The 24,230-nt window shown below is 33.6% G+C and overlaps 1 protein-coding gene across 4 annotated transcripts in view; it reads left to right on the forward strand.

Moving 5' to 3' along the window:
- The window catches only part of RIF1 (replication timing regulatory factor 1), a 63,527-nt gene that overhangs the window by 30,767 nt on the left and 8,530 nt on the right, over positions 1-24,230 (forward strand). For 3 of the 4 annotated variants that reach the window (XM_077153798.1, XM_077153796.1, XM_077153797.1), the window contains exons 22-35: positions 2,770-3,034; positions 4,527-4,569; positions 5,470-5,672; positions 6,197-6,296; positions 11,917-12,036; positions 13,160-13,311; positions 13,646-13,726; positions 13,822-13,876; positions 14,465-17,692; positions 19,343-19,492; positions 19,809-19,886; positions 19,976-20,091; positions 20,942-21,095; positions 23,592-23,700. In XM_077153798.1, the coding sequence (XP_077009913.1) occupies positions 2,770-3,034; positions 4,527-4,569; positions 5,470-5,672; positions 6,197-6,296; positions 11,917-12,036; positions 13,160-13,311; positions 13,646-13,726; positions 13,822-13,876; positions 14,465-17,692; positions 19,343-19,492; positions 19,809-19,886; positions 19,976-20,091; positions 20,942-21,095; positions 23,592-23,700 (4,854 nt within the window). The remainder of the gene's footprint in view (positions 1-2,769; positions 3,035-4,526; positions 4,570-5,469; positions 5,673-6,196; positions 6,297-11,916; positions 12,037-13,159; positions 13,312-13,645; positions 13,727-13,821; positions 13,877-14,464; positions 17,693-19,342; positions 19,493-19,808; positions 19,887-19,975; positions 20,092-20,941; positions 21,096-23,591; positions 23,701-24,230) is intronic. The other variant, XM_077153799.1, reaches the window with a different exon arrangement.

The raw sequence follows: 24,230 nt of genomic DNA on the forward strand, positions 1-24,230 counted from the left end.
TTTGTATTTCATATTGTAAAATTAGTATAAATTATTAGAGAAATTGTGCTGCTGGATAGTCTGAGTTGGTGTTTTAAGATAGACAGGTTATTAACATGGAAGGAAGGTGCCCTTTGAATTCTAGGTTGTGTTTTTTTAGCAAGTCATTTAACCTTAAGTCTTCATTCCATTTGGTATAATGGATTATCTGGATAAGAAACTTTGACTTTTCTTTGAAATGAAATTGTTTATTAGCCTGATTTGAAAAAAATCATTGAGTCAGCATTAACATTTAATGGAAAACCATGGAAGCAGTTAATTGGTTATGTTTTATGGGAAATTTTTAGTTATTTGTTAAACACACTTTTTTTCTTATCATTTTAGTTAAAATTATTAGAGAATTGAAATTGTAACAAGTCTGATTTTTAAAAACTACATACCTTGGTTGATTTCAAATCATTTTGTACTAAATTCTGAGATATTCTATTATTTGATTCTTTAAAGTTAAATATTTCTATGTATTTTACTCTGGTAATAATTTATAACATTAGTACTGGAAAATGTTATGTTTAAGACAAATTATTTTTTTCTGTTTAATAGAAGATTGGGAACATGCTCACCTTTCATTCTATGAGCTTATCAACTAAGTCTGATGACTTGTGGAATATAAATTTTTTTTAATGATTAAAACCTCTTTTTGGTTTTTTGCTTTTTACTAAATAAAGTACATTGAGCAATATGTAAAGCACCTAAAGTACATTGTAAGTCAGAGCTTTTCAATATAAATACCACTGAAATGGGGTATAGATATGCTTCCACCTTTTGGCTGAGCAGGACTTAATCTTTTACTTTAGTCTGCCAGAAAAATAGAATTATTTCTGAATACCATAATAAAAGATATTAGTAATTATTTTGTAAGCCACTGAAGTTTGATATGGTCAAAATGATGAGGCCCCTTGTTGACGTAATTTTACCTGTTTTGGTACTAGATTTAACCAAATATCCAATCAATCCATGATCTATAAACCTACAGTTAAAGGGACTATCTTTTGTCTTTTTCATTCCATGTCTGTCTTGATGTGAAATGTCATGGGGGCTCTTGCTGTTGAAATTTATGAGAACTGAAGAGATTTCTAAACTCCAAGCAGAAGTTGATGAGAGAAACCAAAAATTAACAATACCCAAAGGAAAATTATTGTTTAGGGATGTGTATAAAAATCGCCAAGGCAGTATCACAAATGAGATCAATTTTTAATTCCCAATCACTGAATCAATTTTTTCTGATATTGCAATCTCTTACCTTGAAGGAATGGATTCTTTGAGGGAAAGGCAAAGATAATTTTGGAACGGGTACGATTTTCTAGGCAAGACAGATGTGGAGTTATCAGCTGTAGGTAGGTATCTGGAGAAGGATGGAACTAAAAAGGGTACAGAGGAAAGTGGGACAATGTTTTGAGGTTTTTTTTAAATTTTTCAATCTAGATTGCAGGCTTTCCTCTACTTTTCTAGATCTGCAACCCATCTAGTGTTATTTGTAGGGTTCAGTATGCCATAGATAAACCAGGACAGTAATTTCTAATGAAAATTTTCTTATTTTAAAAGCTTGCTTAATTTTTTTTTATTGTGTTAACATACATAACATTTGCCATTTGAACCACTTTTAACTATGCAATTCAATGGACATTAGTTATATTTGCAATGTGCTACCATGACCAACATCCGTTATCAAAATTCTTATTATTACACCTAATGGAAACTCTATCCCTTAAGCAGTGACTCTCCATTCCCCCTTCCTTATCCTCTGGTAATCTCAATTTTCTGTTTCTGAATTTGCTTATTCTGCATATTTTATAAAAGTGGAATCCTACAATATTTTCAGGGTTCATCCACTTTGTCATATATCAATACTTTGTTCCTTTTTATAGCTGAATATATATATATATATATATATATATATATATATATATATATATATACCACATTTTCTTGTCCATCTGTTGATAGGCATTGAGTTGTTTCTACCTTTTAGCTATGGTAAATAAAGCTGCTGTAAGCATTCATGTACAGTCTGAGTCTGTGTTTTTGGTTCTTTGGGGAAAAAACTAACTTTTAAAGCATACTTTTGGAACCTATTTTACCAGTGTAGTACTTTACTATATTTTTTGAAATTCTGAGAAATACAAAATAAAATTTGAAATGTATTTTATAGTCCCTTAGAGGAACCAGACCTGTTTCTAGGAATTCTTATTCTAGAGCTACCAAAAAGTTTTCCTGTATCTCTATTTCATTTTTTTAAATGTAATTTTATTGATATATATTATGTATTCACATACCTTATAATCATCTAAAGTGTACAATCAGTGGTTCATAGTATTATATAGGTGTGCAGTCATCATCACAAATCGATTCTTGGACATTTTCATTATTCCAAAAAAATAAGAAAAAGATGAAAAATGAAAAAACACCCAAAACATCTCTTTCTCCCCATTCGCACATTATTTATTTATTTTTGTCTTCATTTTCTTTCTCATCTGTCAGTCCAATGGATGAAGGGAATGTCAGTCACAAGGTTTTCACAATTGCAGGCTGACTGTTCATTCATAAAGATAGTGTCCTAGTGATATTTATCCATTAGTGTTATGTATTTTTAAGGTTTTTTTGTGGGTATCACTCTACAGAGATACTGTGTTAGATGTAGTGGGCGTTTAAATGTGAGATATAAATGGTAAAGGTGAACAGTGACCTTATTCTTAATGTACTTGAGTTTTAATAAATTCAATTTTGTTTTAGCACCACAGACATCTTCAGATTGGTCCAAAAAGAAGAAAGAGCCTCTTGGGAAGTTAGCTACTTTATTTAAACTTATTGTGAGAGTGATGGATTCTTTCCACACAGTGAGCTTCAAGGAAGTACATTCTGACACTGTCCTCAGTATCGGCAATTCAATTACCACTATTCTTTCCAGTGTGCTTGGACATATTTCTTTGCCTTCTATGATCCGAAAAATATTTGCAACTTTGACAAGACCTCTTGCATTATTATATGAAAATTCAAAGTAAGTATTTTAGAAGTAATAGTTTTGAATGAAAACTGTACAGTTTACATCTAGATAGCAGTCTTTTGCAGTTCCCATATAAGCATTGTTGTCAGAGATGGTAATTTGTACATTTTACTGGTGAGAATAATATATAAAACTATACCTCTTTAAAATGGTAGTTCATATAGTTCAGAAATAAGAGGTAGAAATTGAAAGGCCTTTTATCTTGCATGCCAATTTCCCCATTTCACTTTTAGTCCCTTTTTCAGAATTGTTTATGCAGGCAAGCGTATGTCGGATATATAATTCATATGAAAGTGTATATAGGCATTCTCCTCTGCAATTAATTATATAGACAGCATTTACTGAGTTGTATGCATATTTCACCATATGTGGAAAAAATTCATTCTGAATCTCTACATAGGATTCCATTAGATTGTTTACCCAATTTCCTGTTGGTAGACATAGATGTTTTTGCCTCATCCAGAGCAGTATGACAGTTGAAGATTTGTATATTGCCCATGTTTGCCATTATTTCTGCAGAACAGGATCCCTTAAGTGAATTGGTTGGTTCGAAGAGTATGCCTATTTAAATTTCTGATTAATCCTCTAAAAGTTTACGTTTAATTCCCTTTTATATTTGAATAGAATTAAGCAGTGCCTTAAAAATAAAGCTTGACAGAATCCCATATAACATACTTAAAAAAAGCATTTTTTTTTTGTACTTTGGAAAAATTCATCAGTGTTCCTTATAGCAAGCTCATATAGTTGGTTCATAAAACTTTATTTTTTATACAATAAAATCCAATTTTTATTAAGGATTTCAAGTTACATTGTATTTCAGATTTCGAGAATGAAATCGAGCCATTTGGAATCAGAGAAAAGGGCATAGATGAATACTGACATCCCTTGAGACTAACTTTATTAAGAAAACAATTCTGCAAACCATCTGTCCTTTGGTTCATAAAACTTTTATTAATTAAATTCAGATAAAGTATTAGGACGGATTTCACAAACTAAAAGATAATAGCCTCAAACGCTATGAACTTTTTTTGCAAATCTTTTTTAGTCCTTATTTCATGAAAAATAATTCATCCTTTAAAATCATGTACAGAAGCATGTATTAATGCATGCTTTGAGGTCTGTTCTGGGTGTTTTTCTGTGGTTCATTTTTTAAAAGTTGTTTTTTTTTCCATGCTTAATGGGAATTTAATGTGTTTAAACTTGTTAAATCTTGGGGCAACCTTTCTTTGTACAGGTACATCTCTGATTTCACAGCTGGCTACATTACCTTATTATTTTTTTTTAAATTTTTTATTAATTAAAAAAATTACAAGAAACAAACATTCCCAACATATACACTCAGCAATTCACAATGTCATCACATGGTTGCATATTCATCATCATGATCATTTCCCAGAACCATTACCTTGTTTTTAGATTTAGATTGCTATATAGGTAACTTTGTAAAACATAAGTGATAATCCTTCTTTTGTGTTTTTCCTCCCAGGTGGGATGAAGTCCCTAAAGTGTATAGTTCTTTGAACAACAAGGTAAAGAATTGTCCACAAACATACTTTCATAATGAAAAAATGGTATGGTTTAGATAATTGCCTTCAGCTTCATTCTTTTGATTTTTTAAAGGAACTGTACTTTTATAATGGTAATGGCATAGACACATTCAAAGGATTTTAGAAATTTAGTTAATGTAATTTCCTTAAATTCATATAATCCAGTCCGTATCTGCCTCATCTTTTGCCACAGTTTTGTAAGGAAAAAATTCTGATTATAGTTGAGATGAAGACTTTTTTTTTCCTGTTACTGGGAAAGAAGCTTAAAATTAAGATGAAATGCCAGTTATCATAATTATCAAATATTATTGTATGGAACTTATACATATTGCCTTTTTTGGGATCGTTTCTTTGTAGATAAAATATTTTAATACAATGACCTTACTTACATTCATGATTATCTTAAACTTTTTTTTTTTACATGGGCAGGCACCGGGAATTGAACCCGGGTCCTCGGGCATGGCAGGCAAGCACTCTTACCTGCTGAGCCACTGTGGCCCACCCTATATTAAACTTTTAAGATGTAGAAGGACATTTTAACATCTCAGATGAAGTGAAAGCTCACTAAAATTTTTTTAAAAGATACGTTTACAAAGATTTGTCATTTCACGAAGAGGCATATCTTTAAGGGACAGTGTTTAAGGTGATGGATGAGGGCTTTTTAAAAAATCCTTTGAAATTTAAAATTGAAATAACGTGTTGTAAGTTGCTGCTTAGTATGTTTTGTATTTGTATTTTTCTTCTTTTACTTTTTTTGTTTGCATGGGCAGGCACCAGGAATCGAACCTGGGTCTCTGACGTGGCAGGCGAGAATTCTGAATTTTCTTCTTTTAGAAGTAATGTTTTTAAATGTTGCCCTAACAAAATTTTCCTTTTTCCTAGTTAGAAAAGCTACTGGGAGAAATTATTGCTTGTCTACAGTTCAGCTACACTGGGACTTATGACAGTGAACTTCTTGAGCAGCTTTCTCCATTACTATGCATAATATTTCTGCACAAGAATAAGCAGATTGGAAAACAGAGTGCCCAGTTCTGGAATGCCACATTTGCTAAAGTGACCATGTTGATTTATCCTGAAGAATTAAAGTATGCTAACAACAAAACTTGTATATAATATATTGTGATAAGATATTTTATATTTTGGTTTTAATAAACTTAGTTGAGAATGATTACAGCAGATTCCTTAGTTGAAGTATTGTTATTTAAAGTGCATGGTCATTATTAAACATTATTTGACCTTTTGTTTTGGTTCTTAGATTACCCAGTTGGTAATTTTAAGAACAAAAATAAGCAATTTTTAATTTACCCTAGTGGAAAAATGAAAAGCAGGAAATTGAAGGTTATTGAAAGCTAGGTGATGTGTACATGTGAACATAATAGGGTGTGTGAATTTTGCTTGAAATTTTACATAATTAAAATTTGGGAATTGGAAAAATAACAGAAAAATTTAGATATTTTCTGTAATTTCTTCCAGGTTTGTGTGTGTAGAGTAAGAACTAGGTTTTAAGCCAGTTTAATTCTGCTATATTTGAATTATATTTAGATTAAGTTTTTTAAAAAAACATGCTACTGGTGGTATTTGACTTTCTCTGTATATTACTGTTTTAAAGACCAATACTAAGACAAGCCAAACAAAAATTTCTACTTCTCTTGCCTGGTTTGGAAAATGTTGAAGTTGTGGAGGAATCCATTGGACCATATTCAGATTCAGTAAGTTTTTGTGTTTGTTTTACACTTAAATGATTGAGTAGCTTATTTATTGGGTATCAGTATAAGATAAAAGCTGACGTTGAAGTAAAATCTGAGCAGAAGATTTCTATAACATAGTATTTTTCCATATTTTCAGTGGTCTAGACTGATATTTATGAATAGTAGAGCAATACTTTTGATCATTGATTCTGACATCTGTTTTTCATTAAATTTTTTTTTTCTGATTAAAGGAGTTATTGTGAGGCTATATACTAGTGGGCTGATGCTTAAGGTGGTCTCTTTTTATTAATTATCTTTTTGTTTTTTAATTTTTTTGAGCTGTCTTATATATTGTAAAGGCTGTAATTGTTGAAATACATTGTTGGACTCCTTTGTATAAGCTAGAATTAGTAACTAGTCCATCTCTGAACAAGACAACCCTCCATTTTCTTATTTGTTCTCATCAAATTTTTGTCAGAAAAACACATTTAGTCTCACAGCATTAAGGCTTAGATTACTTTGGGTAATAAATAACTTAGTATCTGAAGATCTAGCAGTTTAGAGGCACAAAGGCATGGTTCTGTATACCCATGCACTGGAATATTCTTGGAAAATGGATTTCTATCCAGTACAGTTGGAATGTAGCTGTATTTTCTGTGTTAAGGTTGTATAGGAAAAATTTTGTAGCTAGCTAAGTTTTCTTGGGTTTTTTGTTTTAAGTTGGATTTGGGTTAAGATAAAAATTCTACTTCTAGACTGAAGTGAAATTTGATTGTAATAGCCATGTATTATATTGTGAGGGAAAAATGTGTTAGTTAATATTCTCTATTATACATGATTTTTCAATTATGAAATCACTTTACACTTACAGGAAAGTTGCAAAATAAGACAAAATGGTACATAGAACTCCATTACACCCCTTCACACAGACTTAACAAATTTTGGCATTTTAAATGACCCTCCCTCTCTTTCTCTCCTTTTTCTTTCTCCCCATCTGTCTCTTTCCCTCTTTCTCTGTTTCTTTTTGTCTCTTTCTTTCTTGCTATTTAAGTGTACATCATGCTTGCCTAACCACTTAACAATTCCACATACATTTTCTATTAACAAAGATACTCACTAATCACCTTAAGTTTAGAAAATTAACATTGTTTATTTTAACATTGATATAGAGTATACAGTCCATATTCTAGTTTTTTCAGGTCAATTATGTCCTTATTTTTATTCTGAAATATATATTTAAAAAATCAATAAATTTCCAAAGACATTTTAACAAGTAGTTATAGAACAGATTTTAAAATTTGGTATGGGTTATACTTCCATGATTTTTCATCTTTTTCTTCTATCTCCTCCATGACACTGGAGACCAACAGAAATAGCAATGTAATGATTTAGTAGTCATACTCATTTGTTAAATTCTATCTTCTCTATTAAACCCTCCTTTTCTCTAAATAACAGATATACAAAAAAGCAATAAATCTCAAAAGCACATCACAACAGTTAGTTGTAGAACAGATTTCAGAGTTTGGTATGGGCTACAATTCCACAATTTTAGGTTTTTATTTCTAGTTGCTCTGAGGTCCTGGAGGCTAAAAGAAAATCAGTATAATGATTCAGCACTCATTTGTTAAACCCTTCTTTCTCTGTATAACTCCACCATCACCATCTTTCCCCCACTCTCTAGTGGTATTTGGGCCATCCTCATTTTGACTTTTCATGTTGGAAGGGGCTTTTGATAATATGGGATATGGTGATGGAGCTAGTTGATGTTCTGGAGAGGCTGGCCCCTTTGCATTTTGAGATTTACCTGGTCAAGGGACCCATCTGGAGGTTGTAGGTTTCTGGAAAGTTACCCTACTGCATGGAGCCTTTGTAGAACCCTATGTAATGCCCTAAGTGTTCTTTAGGATTGGCAGGAATAGTTTTGGTTGGGATTTGGCAAGCTATGATAGGTAGCAATGTCTAGCTGTAGACTTGCATAAGAGTGGCCTCCAGAGTAGCCTCTTACTTGAACTCTCTCAGCCACTGATATCCTATTTGTTTCACTTTTCCCCCCTTTGGTTAGGATGGCATTGTTGATCCCATGGTGCCAGGGCCAGGCTCATCCCTAGGAATCATCTCCCACACCCCCAGGGAGACTTTCACCTCTGGATGTAATGTCCCATGTAGGGGGCACAGCAATGACTTCACTTGGAGAGTTGGCATGAGAGAGAAAGGCCACATCAGAGCAAGAAAAGAGGCCCTCCGACATGACTCCTAGGCATACCTATGGGTAGGCTAAGCTTCACCACTACATATATAAGCTTCACAAGAGTAAGCCTCAGGATCAAGAGATTGGCCTTTTGATTTTGGTGTCCCTAAAGTTTGACACAGTATCTGGGGAACTCAATATATTTTACATATCCATGATATGGAAATAGAATTATTTTATATTCAATTATATTTTCTTACAGGAAATAAAGAGTAGTGTTATATACTGAGAATATGGTACTGTTGGGTTTTGCACTTAGCCATTTAGTTTATCTTTACTGAACATCTTTACTTCTTCATACTGTTCCAAGCCACTCTCATTTTTATTTTTCCCTTTGAACCTGAAGAGCTCATTTTAGCAGGTCTTGGCAACGAATTTTTTTCTGTTTTTTTTTTCACCTGGGAATTTCTTTCACTTTCTCATTTTTGAAAGACAGTTTTGCTGGACAAAGAATTTTTGGCTGGCAATTTTTTCTTTCAGTACCTTAAATATGTCATACTACATCTTTCTCCTCTCATGGTTTCTGATGGGAAATAGGTGCTTGGTCTTATCGAGGATACCTTGTATGTGACAAATTGCTCTTCTCTTGCTGCTTTCACAATTCTCTCTTTATCTTTGGTATTTGACATTTTGAGTTGTGTCTTGGAGTATATCTGTTAGGTTTTATTGTTGTGTTTCTTGAATATGGATGTTTATGTCTTTGTAAGATTTGGGAAATTTTCAATATTTCCACAATATTCTTTCAGCTTCTTTTTTCTTCTCCTGTGTTGCATATGTTGTGTATGTTGGTATGGTTTATGCTGTCACAGCTCCTTAGACGCTGCTTAGTTTTTTCTGTTTCTCTATATTTTTTTCTGATGGTTTGGTTTTGATTGTCCTATCTTTTGATATGCTGATTATTTCTTCTGCTTGTTGAGATCTGCTGTTGTATGACTGTAGTGTATTTGTAGCCTCCATTGTGGGTTTTTTTTTAATTCTCATAAGTACTGTTGTGTTTTTTTATATAGTTCTTGTCTTGTTTATACGTTGTCATCTTAATATTCTTTAGCTTTGTTTCCATACTTAGTTTCTTTCTAGCCATATTTTCCTCAACTCTTTGATTGATTTGAGGAGATTTGTTTAAATTTCTTTGATTTGTGCCGTAGTCTGTTTTCTCTGGCATGTGATTTTTTGCTGATATCTGGCATCTGATTATTTTGAAGTACTAGCTCTGAAAGTCCATTTCTCCCTCTTGCCTAGGATTTTATTTTAGATTGGTTCGATGTTAAGGCTCTTCTTCAAAAATTAGTCCAGTGTACCCTAAAAACCTTTAGAGTAACTATGTTTAACTTCAGATTTTCTTCACCTGTTTCTTGTCCTGGACATGGCTGTGTAACTTGTGTGTGTGTAACTTTTTTTGTTGTATCGTATAACATATATACAAAGCAAAGAAATAAAAAAGCAGTAGTTTTCAAAGTACTCTTCAAAAAGTGGTAGCAGGATAGATCCCAGAGTTCGTTATGGGCTACCATACAATCTGCTAATATTTTTCCTTCTAGCTGTTCCAGAACATAAGAGGCTAAGAGGGCTTTAAATATTTGTTTATTATCACAATCAACTTTTTTCCCTCCTTTTTTTTGTGAATAATAACATATAGAAAAAAGCTATAAACTTAATAGCACCACAATTAGTTGTAGAACATATTTCAGATTTTGACATGGGTTACAATTTCAGAATTTTAGGTGTTTGCTTCTAGCTCCTCTAAATACTGGAGACTAAAAGAAATATCAATTTAATGATTCAACATTCATATTTTTTGTTAAGCCCTATCTTCTATGTATAATTCCACCATCACCTTTGGTCTTTCCATACCACTCTTTGGGGTCGTTTGGGCTATGGCAGTTATACGTTTTTGATATTAGTGTGGGGTAGGGAGTTGGAACTAGCTGATGTTCTGGAGAGGCTGGGCTAGGTTTCAGGACCTTGGACCAGGGACCCACCTGGAGATTGTAGGTTTCTGGAAAGTTACTGTAGTGCCTGGAACCCTTGTGGAATCTTATATATTGCCCTAGGTGTTCTTTAGGGTTGGCTGAAATGGTCCTGGTTGGGGGTTGGCAGGTTATGATAGGTAGCAAGGTCTGTCTGAAGCTTGTGTAAGAGCAACTTCTAGAGTAACCTCTGGACTCTATTTGAATGAACTCTCTGCTGCTGATACTTTATTAATTAGTGTGTGTAACTTTTTAAGATTGTCTTTTATGTGCAGTTTTTTTCACCTCCAGGAGATTTCCTTTCCTCTCTTCCTTCTCCAGGGGTTCTAGGCTATTGTGTTTGTTTTTGTGTAGCTTTTCCTCCCCAGTGACTATGATATGATTTGCTCAGATGCTCTTCCACACTGTTTGCTCCTTTTTTATTTTAATTTTCAGCCCTGGGGCCTGCCTTGCCTTATGGCTTTTCAATTTTCTCTTTTCCCTTTGATCTTTTCTCCCTCTGGTACATTCTGTATTAGGGTGTCCTATCTCAGGTACCCAAAAGAGGTCAGAAATTTCTCTTTTTACATTTGTTCTAGCAAATGGAGACTGGGTGGGTGTGTGCTCCACTTGGTAATAGCAGTTCCCCCATTATTTCTTGGAGTTCGTTTTGTATGCATGTACTTGCTGGCCACGTGGGTTCTGCCTGGGTCGCTGTGGTGGGGTCCCTTCGCCTGAAGGTGCATGCGGTTCTAAGTTGGTGCTATGAGTGGTTCTGTGATACGTAACAGTGGTAGAAGGGGCTTGGACCAGAGTTCTACCAGTGTATGACAGTAGTACAGTACCAGTGAGGAGTTTGGCGTCTGGACTGTCCAGACCAACTCATACATCTCCTCCATTCTTTTTTGGTTTTGTCCCTCCCCACTCTGTGAGTCATCATTTGTAGAGTCCTCCAGATTCCAATGTCCTCCAACTTCCAAGCAAGTGGAATTTCCCCTTTATTACTGGGTTCTGAGGGAGAACTTTTTCAGGGAAGTTTAATGATGCCGTTCAGTGACATCACTCTTACTGTACATAATTTTTAACCTTTTTCTTTGTTTTTATACTCAAAGTTTCATGATTTTGATTAGAATATTTTCAGTGTTAGGTGGGGGTATTTGAGTCCACAAATTTGGTTCCTACTTTGTTGTTATTCACGTGTTTTATTTCAGAATTCATAAAATTATATAGTACAAGCAGTTACTATATATATTGATAGAAAATATAATTGCTATTATTTAATCAGACTGGTTTTCTTTTATAGGATCTTAATAGGGCTGAATATTTATAAGAAATTTGAAATGATTTGAAGTTCGTTATTCATTACAGTGGGATTAATTTTCTAAACATTAGAAGGGAACAATGGAATAACATTGTACTTACTGAAATTATTCTTTATTATAAACAGACAGAAAATTCACAAGTAAATATGAAGATAAGTGGCATGGAAATAAAATCAAATAGAAAAAGAGATTCCCTTTTGGCACAAACCAAGGATACAAAAGAAAATATGAAAACACCAGCTAAAGTAGGTTTTTTCAAGGTGTATATAACATATATTTTAACTTGAGAACATGTACGTTTTAATTTGGAGAAAAAGATGTAAAAGGCTAAATGATGAGTGAGATTGGTGGGAAATAATAGAGTTTGGTCTAGAAATACTGTTAGAATAACATGGGAATCTACGAGCCTTGGGAGATTATTCCTTCAAAATAAAGTTAAGGTGAGTGTGCATTGTACTTGATATCAATTAAATATTGTTGCAGGCAGCAGCTCTCTTCAGGTAGAATGAAACTGAGTATGAATAACTAATATGAGTTGCATAAGACGAGAAACATTTTAGAACTTTTTTTATTAAATAGAAAGAGATGTATTTCTTAGTTCAATCATCTGTTACAACCTGAAATCTAAAATTATCTTGCTGGTTATCAATTCTTGGACAATATGTTTTGTCTTCCATGACCTCCAATATGGGATATTCTTGAATCTTGAGATATGGCTTTGAGGATATGATGCTGTTCAAAAAGAATGATATTTTTAAGAATGACTGATAACACACTTAAGTTACTATGAGGTAGAATGAAAATGCTAGTCCATTGAAAATTTATAAAAATATATATATAGTTAGCCCAAAGTTACTGGCATTTAGGGGATATTGGCAAATTTTAGTTTACTTGACTAGTTCATGTTTTAACTTGAGAGATGTAGATATACTCTTTGGTTTCTCTGTCTTGGCCTGATGAAACTGTGTGCCCATGCTTTGTAGGTAAGCATAGACCTGCCCCCACTTTTTTTTAAGTTCTTTTCTTTTTGTAGTTTTTTTTTTTAATGCAATTTTATTGAGATATATTCACACAACACAGAAACCAACCACAGTATACAATGAATGGCTCATAGTATCATCACAAAGTTGTACATAATTCCCATAAATTTTTGAATATCTGTTTTTTAAAGAAGTCTACTTTTTTTTTCTAGTAGTGGAAACTAAAGAGACATTGTACAAATTGTTAACCATGGCATTCAGTTAAGATGAACTTAAACGTCACACTTCATAGTCACTACTGAAAAACTCTGAGTGCAAAAGAGAGATTGATTGCAATATTGGAAAATAATTTGGAAACTCAGATGTACTTAAACTTTTTAATCTGCAGTTGAAATTGGAATCTTCATCTCCAAAAATAAAGAGTGAAATTCTTTTGGAAGAGGAAAAGTCTACTGATTTTGTATTAATATCTCCAGAAGGAAAAGAAGTAAAGGAAAGAATATTAACTGAACATCAGAAAGAAGTACTTAAAACAAAAAGGTTTGTAGGGCTTTTATCTTAAATTAGATGTTTTGTGTTGATGCTTAGATTTCAAACCGCAGATTATAACCTTATGTTTTAGAAATGTGATATTATGAATATGAACTTACAGCGCCAAAAGATGTATTGTACATAATTGCATTTCAGAAATTGGTCAGGAATGAAGGAAAAGTAGGGAGCATAGTGTCATGGAAAATGAATATAAACATCTAGATCTTGATTTTATACAGTTTTTAAAAGGCAAATTGAAGATAGAATTGTAAATTTGGTATATTACTGTAGGAATGTTCACTAGATTATAAATTTGAAGTTACTCATTTAAAATCTTTTTTAGGAGTCATATTCCTGCCATGTATAATAATCTGGATATTTCACAAGATACCTTATTATCTCAGGATAGTCAGGAAGAGTTTGTGTAAGTATGGGAGCCACTGAACTTTCCATAACTAGTTTTCCCAATTTTAGGTACTGAAAAACGAAAATTCTAACCTAAACAATTATTTATTTCAGGGAAATTCCTACTTTAACTGAGAAACCAAAGGAAGATTCCAAGGTGATGAAGAAGGTATACACAGTCCTTTTGTACTGTGGTTTTTAGAATCATTCTTCAATATTGTTTTGTTGACTTCATTTTATTTACATATTTATCATATAATATCTTTTTTTTAAAACTCATGCAATATTTTCTTTGCTGACTTCCAAAATTCATAATGGCCAATGAAACTTTACATACTAAAATGCTGCTCAACATGATAAATTTCTTTCTTTTATTTTAAATATTTTTATTGAGAAATCTTCACCATATACAGTCCAACTTATCGTATAATGTCTTAACTCCCACTAGCAGACATTAGGAGAATTGTAATTATTCTTTGCCATGCGTGCGTGTGTGTATGTAATAGTTAAAATAAATTTATTTGGCTATTATTGAATATTTACAATTTGGGCACAAATTAACAGATATTTACCACTATTGGAGTATTTTGTAATGTATTGAAAGTCAGTGATTGGCTTTTGAATTACTAAAGCTTTCTGTTAAAATTTCCACAGAAAGTAGAGGAACCATCACAATCTCCAGATATTTCCACAATATTTTCAGATTTATTGCAAGTTTCTTATTTGCTAGTTAATCTGTATATACATTTCTGTGCAGGAGGAGCAGATGGAGTATGACATCACTCCTCAAGATATTCCAGAAATCTGTGGTATGGATGAACATCATGTAAAGGCCTCCCTTTCAAATATTGAGTGTGGTTCTCTTGAGGAAACCAATCTAGAAAAAGTGAGCAGTAATAATGCCAGAAGCAAAGCTTTACTTTCACCAAAGAAAACATCACCTGAATGTATATCTAGTACAGAAAATACTTCTGTTAACTCAGTTTCTCATGCCACTGTTTCTGGAACTCCTTCACAGCCTGTCAGTCGAAGGCAAACATTTATTACATTGGAGAAGTTTGATGGTTCTGAAAGCAGACCTTTTAGCCTATCCCCCTTGAATAATATGTCAGCAACTCTTTTAGTGAAAAATAACGAGGAAACCATGACTAAAACAGATATTCCACCAAAAGCAAAGAAAAGAGAAATGTCTCTTTCCAAATCTGACTCTGAAAAAATAGTGAATGGGATTAAGAGATTAGGCCGAAGATTAGGTAAAGCTGAACAAGCAGGGAATAAAAAGTCTAAGCTCTTATTGAGATCTGAAGAGGAGAAAATTTCTCAGGAATCTCAGGAATCTACTACTGATGGCATGGTAGCCTTAGAAAATAACCCGTCTGATGTACTTAATCAAACAGTGTGTGTATCAAACCTTTCAGAACCTACTATCGAATGTGAAGATGCAAACCTTAATAAACAAGCAGTAGAAAATGTATTATTGGATAATGACGCTGTAGAAGAGGAAAATTTAGGAATTCATTTGGAATCTAAAGAAAATACACCCCCTGCAATAATACCAGCAGATCAACTAGTAAATGAGGATAGTCAGGTTCAAATAACTCCAAGTCAGAAAACCCTTAGACGATCTTTACGACGACGTTCAGAAATGTCTGAGTCTACCTCTGATAGCCAAGATAAAGAAAATAACCATCAAAAAAAGGAAAGACGTAAGGAAGAAGAAAAACCTCTTCAGAAGAATCCATCGCATGTAAAAGATGATATGGTACCAAAGAACATGCTCATTACTGAACAAACTGTACTAGAAAATTTAATTGAGAAAGGAAACAACTTTCATGAGAAGACTTTTGGGGAAACCAGCACTAACACTGAAATTGACCGAAGTAGAAGAAAGCCAGATGTTGAGAATATTAAATGTGAGGGAGCTGGTGCCCAGGATACTGCAGATAAGTCATCTGAGAAACCAGTAAGGGGACGAACACGGTATCAAACAAGAAGAGCATCCCAGGGTTTGCTTTCCAGCATTGAAAACTCAGAATCTGATAGTCCTGAGGTCAAAGAAGAAAGTTCTAGAAAGAAGAGATCTGGAAAATGTAAAAACAAAAGTAGTAACAGTGTTGACAGTGAAGATCAAGAAGAGAAAATGGTAAAACAGGAATGTATGAAAGTTGAAAATCAGACACATGATTATAAAGCAATTTCTGAAGTAGACATAGACGTATCTCAGACTTGTGAAAAAAAGGGTGAAAATATTACTGTAACACTTCAGGATTCAACAATATCTTCAGATTTATTACAAGTTTCTGATGATGTATCAAGTACGTGTGAAGAAAAAAACAAAATTAACATATGTGCAGAACATTCCTTTATGAGCCCATCTGTGCCAGAGTCAAATTCAAGAACTAGAAATGCCAATAAAAAATTACATAAGCGAGATTCTGCAGAAAGTAACAGTGTGGGAGAATCCTCAAGAACAGGAACATCAGACATTTCTTTGCTTTCTGAAAAATCTCCCCAGACACCTGAATGTCAACACAAGAGAAGTAGGAGAGTGAGGAGGTCAAAAGGTTGTGATTGCTGTGGAGAAAAATCACAAACTCAGGAAAAGGCATTAATTGGATTAAGGAACACAGAAAACTATGATTTAAAGATGAGTAATACGAAAAAGACAGATACACAGATATCTGTAACTATGTCAGAAACTTCTAAAGTTAATCTGTATTCAGAAGTACCACATTTAGATGAGCATCATAGTGTGAATTTTCATTTGGGTCCGAAGGAGGAAAACGGTGCTGTTAATGATTCATTGATTGTATCTGAAACTGAGTTGAAAGAAAACGCTATTCAAGAGTCTCTTTCTCCTGAAACAGCACATTTTAAAGAGGAAACTTGTGATATGGATTGCAGTGGAGCAGTATCTCCTGAAAGCCAAGAACCATCTAATAAAAATTTTAAAACTGTTGGCACATGTTTAGATGATTTCAAAGATGTTTCACAGAAAAGTCCTCTGGAGATTGAAGAAGAAAAATCAAAAGCTACCCTCCAAAAGGAAAGTCTAGAGGACTTTGTTAATGTTGAAGGAAATGCATGCAAAGTAGAAGAATACAATCTAGAGGAAGTAGAAGCTGTGGACTTGCATAAGGAAAGTGGTAAACCTGAAACTGGTTTATCTGAACAAGACAATGCCCAAACTGATATTTCTGAAGAAGAGGCAATAGAGGAAAAGAATGAAAATGATGAATCTAAAGCAGACACAGTGGAAGAACTAAATGCTGAGGAAGCAGCAACTGAGAAATTAAATCCAAGAATTGGTCTTTCAGTTGCTAATACCCCTGTAAAAGTGAGTGCTCTAAGTGAGATTTCTGAACAAACAGCAGTTGGGAAACCAGAGGGAGGAAGTGATGAATCTGATCCAAGCTCATCTGAAGAAGTGAATGCTGAGATGGAAAATTGTGAAGAAGTGGTGATGGGTGACATGAATGCTGAAACCGATGCTTTCATCAAATCAGGAGCTGGAGACAGAACTAGTGAAACCTCTGAGCCAGAAGAAGATAAACCAAAGAGATTGAAGGAAGAAATTGACAAGTGTGTCCCTGATACACTTGAAATGAACACTGAAGGAAAGATTGATTCTAGTAAAACTGAGATAAATGCTGAGCTTTATCAGTCTGAAGAAACAGAATTGGATGACAATCAGATGGTAGTGGAAGGTGATGATATTTTAGAAGAAGTTCATGGTACTTCAGAGAAAGTAGGGGAGTCATCACAGTCTCCAGCATCTGAAATCTCTGGACTGATAACTGAAGACAATAATGTATCTCCTCAAAAATTAAAGGAGCTGGATCCTTCCCTTGCATCAGCAAATGATAGTCCTAGTGGCATGCAGACACGTTGTGTTTGGTCTCCTTTGGCTTCTCCATCCACCAGCATTTTGAAGAGAGGACTAAAGAGACCCCAAGAAGATGAGATCTCATCGCCTGTTAACAAGGTAGGGAGAAAGAAGCTGACTATTAATGGATCCATATTTGGTTGAACTCTTCACCATACAGTGATGTTTGGTGAATGACAGAGCATTAGAATTATATGACCGCTGTTTTGATTCTTTACCATATCAGCTAGGGAAAAGGGCAGGTAGAAGGACATGTTGAGAAAAGGAGGCTGAACCTCTTTAATACTTTTTACAACATTAAACTGAATATCTTTGTATACTGTGCATGTTGTTCACTTTTGAAAAAATTGATAAAAGTCTCTCGTGGTATTGTCTATTCCTCATAGCATAACAGGAGGAAAGTGAGACTTAGGGACTTAGGAGGTAACAAAGATTACCATTAATAAAGTAGGCTTAATTAGCACTTACTATGTTCTGGGATATCATGCTGTCTGTTTCACATAAGTTTATTATAAACGCTTATTCCTAGACCTTGTCTAAAAAGAAAACAATCTCCTTATGTTGTACTTTTCTCAATTTTGGGATGTGATTCCAATTATAATTTTTATATTCTATCTCCTGCATCGAACTGTAGCTCCTTCAAATTAGGAAACATGAGTTTGCTATATATCTGCTCTAACATCTAGCCCCTGTACCCAGCACATAGTTTGTTGAAATAAAGAGTACAAATTTTAAAAAGGAAAAGTTACATGTGCTTACATTGCTCAGTTTGTTCTGCAGAAAGTAGGACTGAGATATTCTGAAAAGCTGTGATGTTGGTATACCTTAATTTAATTTTTAAATAGAACCTGCCATATATTGTAGATACATGTACAAAGTTATATATGTAAACATGGTAATATAGGCACGTTGATTTTGCCTGTAGCCAGGTGTGTTTTGTAGACTTCCTTTAATCTATAAGCCTGGTACTTTTATAACTTTTTAGCTTTCCAAGGTATACTGAAGAGTTTCTTTTACTGAGAATTCGGATTGGTACATTTGGGAAGAATTACTAATAGCTTATGAGTTTTTTTGTTTGTTTTGAGACTCTTAATTTTAATTAAAGACGTAGAAGTCCTTGAAAATTTTATGAATGTAGCATGCCATGAGATTGATGTCCATCTTCAGTATACTTTAGATTAATACAAGTCAGTTCTTTGTTTTCTGTGATAGTAGCTCATATTAATTTTGTTTAGGCAACAGGGCAGCATATTGTACCTTTCTGTAGTAGGTTTGTTAAAGAATTTGTCTACTCTTTTTGGAGTCAACATGAGAAGACCTATAAATACATCTAGTAGTGTATGTGTACTCTATTATGTATATACCAGAGGCCAATTAGTACCGTTTTCACCTCTTTACATTGTTCTTTCTAGTCAGTGTAGTAAGCCCATGAGGTTATTAGAGTCAGATTATACAATTTTAACTGCCATATGAGATTTTACTAAGTTTATCCTACTGTCCTGTGTTATAATATTCTGCAGAGATAGTTTAGAAAGGTAGATAATTGGATTGAACTGTGGTTAGTATTATTAATTTTGAAAGCATTCACTAAGAACAACAACTGTTCTTTGTGCACTCGGCCTCTAGTGAAATAAATTAAGATTGTAAGTGTAAATTCTGTTTTTAAGCAGCTTCATAATGAGAATTTATGGCACTATTTTTTGAAGTTTGAATTGATTTTGTTAAGTAAAAACATGAAATGTGTTTCAGGTTCGCCGTGTCTCCTTTGCAGATCCAATATATCAAGCAGGATTGGCTGATGACATAGATAGGCGATGCTCTATTGTTAGGCCCCATTCTTCTTCAAATGGTTCTCCCATACTAAAAAATGTTAAAACTTCACCTACTGCACAATCTAAGGTAAGCTTTAGGCATTTAAATGTACATATGAATACACACACACACAGAATTGCTTGTGGGGGTGATTTGTTTTAAAGTTAAATATTTGCGAATTAAAGCTTCCTTGGTTTGGAAATATTGTTTCTTTGATACATGTTAAGCAGAGATGAAGAAATGGTAAGAGGGCAGTGATTAACCAACAAGTAATAGATTAGTTTTATTCCAGTCTTTTACGATTCCTAAAATTTTTAAGAAATTTTAAGTTTGCAAATTAAGTTGTAAAATTGTAGTTCTCTAGGGTTCTGAGTTTTTTTTTTTTTTCTCTCCTTCTATTTAGCATAATACCACTTCAATCAAAGGATTTCTGTCCCCAGGATCACGTAGCCCTAAATTTAAGAGCTCAAAGAAGTGTTTAGTAAGAAGTGCTTTAGTTTTCATGTAACTTTATATTTTCATGTTCAATCAGATGGTCTCTATTTAACGGCTTTTGAAATTTATTTTAAGATAACAGAAATGGCCAAAGAATCTGTGCCATGTCCAACAGAAAGTGTTTACCCAGCTTTGGTGAACTGTGTGGCACCAGTTGACATCATTTTACCTCAGATTACATCAAACATGTGGTAAGTGATTATTTAGACACTTTGACACTTGGTTTAGAGACCTAGAAATCACTTATTTAACAAGAGTACCTAAATGGCCAAAGTTCTCTTTTTTAGAATTGAGTGAAACGTACTCCTCTCTTGCATATTTTATTTTAGAAATGAATAAAAATATAGCTGGAAAGGTGGGCCAGATAGGACAGTAAAAGTGGCACTCATCATAATACAATAATGGCTAAGATTATATGCCTGCTGTTAGTTGGGTCCTTTGTTGAGCATATTATTTCCATTTTTTCTGAAGGTTAATCCACCAAAGTCACGTAATAATGTGGCTTTCACATTATAATAATGTTTGTAAAGCAAGAGGCACACATATGACTTACTCTGTTGCCTTTGCTATTTTGACCCAAACAGCCTGACTAGCAAATAAAATCTTAGGTGTTGCCTTAATCTTAGTTTCGCCAGCTGTATTGATACTGAGTAGCTTGCCCCTTAATATGATTTCTGCTAGAATGCAAACCCATGTTTCAGGAATCAAGAATGAATATAGGAGGGCAAAGAGAGAGCATAAGCTTCCAAAATAAATATAAATTTAAATTTTTTATGAAGTTGTGTTGGGCCTCCAAAACATCTCCTAGCAGTGAGAAGCCAGAGCCATAGATAAAACTAGGCATGGTATATAAGTTTTGTTTCCTATCCTACCTATGTTATATATACTACAACAAGCAGAAAGTATTTATAGGTTCTTAAAGGGATCTGAGAATCATCTGTATTAAATGAGATTAATGTGAATGTTTGTAAAGGCAAGGCAGGTGGATAGGACCTCACAGGTAGGACTTTGTATAATAACATCTTTTCTTTTCTGCTCCAGGGCAAGAGGGCTGGGACAACTCATTAGAGCGAAAAACATAAAAACAATTGGTGATTTGAGTACGCTCACAGCATCTGAAATAAAAACTCTCCCTATTCGTTCTCCAAAAGTGTCCAATGTTAAAAAGGCTCTCAGAATATATCATGAGCAGCAGGTAAAAACTTAACAATGAAGATGTTTATTGCAAGTCATGAATAATACTTAAATTGTCCTTGCCTAAAAGTCTATTTTTATAGTGCTTTCCCCCCTTCAGTTGAGTAATTTATTTTAAAGGTCACTTTACAGTCCCATTGAAAAATTTGCTCATTGATCTTGTACTAATTTCAGGTTATGTACCGCAGATAACTTCTAAATTGCCTTTTTTCTTTAGATTCTGTTCTTCTATTCCCTTCTTTATTTTATTTCAACCAATTTGTGATTGATTATATGGCTGCTACTTCTAAAATCTGTTTGGATCCAAATATTTACAAAAATCGTGCAGATTTGTTGGTCAGCCTGGAATTAGGATTTTGATGTCTAACACATTTGTCACATATTTTTCTAATTTGCTTTTCTTCCCACCTTTTTACACATAAGCACTCTAGTCATGGTCGTTTTTTAAAATTCTGATGAAAACCAAGGTTCTTCCCCCCCTATAAAATTATATTCAGGAAATTTTGCGTATATTATGATGAAAGATTCATAAACTCTTCTGGAATCCATTCAAAGATCCACTGTGGAGGTAGTGAACTCTCTGTGTGAAATTGTGTCTGCATGAAAGATAGGATATGTTAAGGGTGTAAGCCAGTGTTCTATATAGAATTTCTCAACTTAGTTTTGCTGGAAGAGCTCTGTATTTTGAAAGTCCTTGATACTGTATTTTAAATTTATCTGTGAGCACTTAAAAAAAATTGCATAGCGATTTTCAGCCTCATTATCAAGAATTTAGTTTCTGAAGTATGTTTTCAATCAGTGGTCATAGACCTGGGAACATCTATGAAAATTTCATCCAAGTTTTTTGGAATATAATCCACATATCATAAAATTTATCCACTTCTAGTGTACCATTAAATCTTTTTTTCTTTTTGAATTTTTTTTAACTTTTTTTATTGTATGAAATAACGTGTATACAAAGCAAAGAAAGAGAAAGCAATAGTTTTCAAAACACTCTTCAGGACAGATCCCAGAGTCTGTCATGGGCTTGAGTATACCATCCACAGATTTTTCCTTCTAGCTGCTCCAGAACATTGAGGCTAGAAAGAATAAATTTTTTTTTCATAATCACAATCGATTTTTTTTCTTTTTTGTGAAAAATAACATATATACAAAAAAGCAATAAATTTCAAAGCATAACACAGCAATTAGTTGTAGAACAGAATTCACAGATTTCCAATACCAGTGTTGAATGGGTTACAATTCTACTGTTTTAGATTTCTACTTGTACCTGCTTTAAGATACTAGAGACTAAAAGAAATATGAGTATAATGATTCAGCAGCCATACTTCTTTGTTAAACCCTACTTCCTCTGTATAACATCACCAATCACCTTTGATCTTTCTGTCCCGCGCTCTAGGGAGGGATATTTGGGCTATGGCCATTCTAACTTTTTCCTGTTGGAAGGGCCTGTCAATAATATGGAGTAGGGAGATGGAACTAGCTATGTTCTGGAGAGGCTTAAATAGTTTTTTTTTTTTTTTTTTTTTTTTTTTTACATGAGCAGGCATTGGGAATCGAACCCGGGTCTCCAGCGCGGCAGGCGAGAACACTGCCACTGCACCACCATCACCTGCCCTTAAATAGTTTTAAGTACATTGCCACAGTCTGATTTTAGAATGTTTTTATAACCCCAGAAGAAACCCTCTATCCATTTGTAGTCACTCCTCACCTCATTTCCCTCAACTTTAGTCATCCACTAAATCTACTCTATAGATTTGATTTGCTTAACCTGGACCTTTCATATAAATGGAACCACACTATATGTGGTCTTCGTGACTGGTTTTATGATGTTAAAAACAGGTTTTTAAGGCTCATTCATGTTGTATCATTAATTAATGTATAATTTTTTAAATTACCAAGTAATCCAAACTGTGGTCACATTTTATTTATCCATTCATTGGTTGATGGACATTTGGGGTAGTTCTACTTTTTTGGCTATTATGAATAATGCTGCTATGAACATAAGTGTACAAATTTCTGTGTTGGGTGTAGGTTTTTACTTTACTTGGGTATATATCTAGGAGTGGAATTGTTGGCTCAATTGGCAACTCCAACTTTCCAAAGTTATTTTTTTCTCTGATGTTCCATGGTCCGTGGGTACATGTCTATGAAGCTATTTTTGAAAGAAATCCATATGTTAATCACATCTATGAATTTCTGCCTTAGATTTTCTTTTCCCAAGGTCTTGAATGTATTTTTTTTCTGGGCCACCATAACTATTTCTTATAAATCCATTGAGAAATAGTCTAAATTCCTAAACATGTCTTTGAGAAAATACTTTGTCGTGCTTTTTTTCTTGGTGTTAACAGAAAATAGTTTCAGTCGTATTTCCTGAGTGAATTATTCTCTGATGGGCTGGTAACATCTGTCAATTTTTTTCCATCTGTAGTATTATTCCTAACTTTCTGTTTGTCTTTATTTTTTTTATCTATACTGACCTAAATGTATAATCAAGGTGAAGTCTCGTGGACTAGAAGATATTCCAGTTTTTGATATTTCAGAAAAAACAGTAAATGGAATAGAAAATAAATCTCCCTCTCCTGATGAAGAAAAACTTGCCTCAGGTATATTTTAGCAGTGTGGGATAATTTTATTCAGTCACCTAATTTTCCCAAATAAATATTTTATTATTGTACTTTTGATTTGAATTTAATTTAAACCATGGCCTGGTAATCCAGAAGTCTTTTTTTTTTTTGTATGTACTTGATGCATTAAAAATCAACAGTTTAACTTGTGTCTGGTTGTTTTATCTAATTGTCAACTTCTGTTTCATCAAGGTGTCACACAAGGAGATAAACTACATGCTGTTTCAGTTATACTATTTATATACATGAAGTATTTTGACCATTTCTTACATAGGACTTAATATGCCATGGTAGATTTTTCTGTCCCCTTATTCTCTTGAAGAGCAAGGGTACTTCAGCGTTTTCTCTCAGTTTGAAACCTAGGGACTTAAATATTTCCCCTCCTAATATTTGATAATGCAGGAGGAATGCTTGTTTTCATAGTGTCCAAATTTAATTTAAAAGTGAAAATAATGTAAGCTTTGTTAATTAAATTAAAATATTCTAGATTATACTGCTAATTTAAAATA

This window comes from Tamandua tetradactyla, chromosome 3 (assembly GCF_023851605.1).
Source record: "Tamandua tetradactyla isolate mTamTet1 chromosome 3, mTamTet1.pri, whole genome shotgun sequence".
Lineage (NCBI taxonomy): Eukaryota > Metazoa > Chordata > Mammalia > Pilosa > Myrmecophagidae > Tamandua > Tamandua tetradactyla.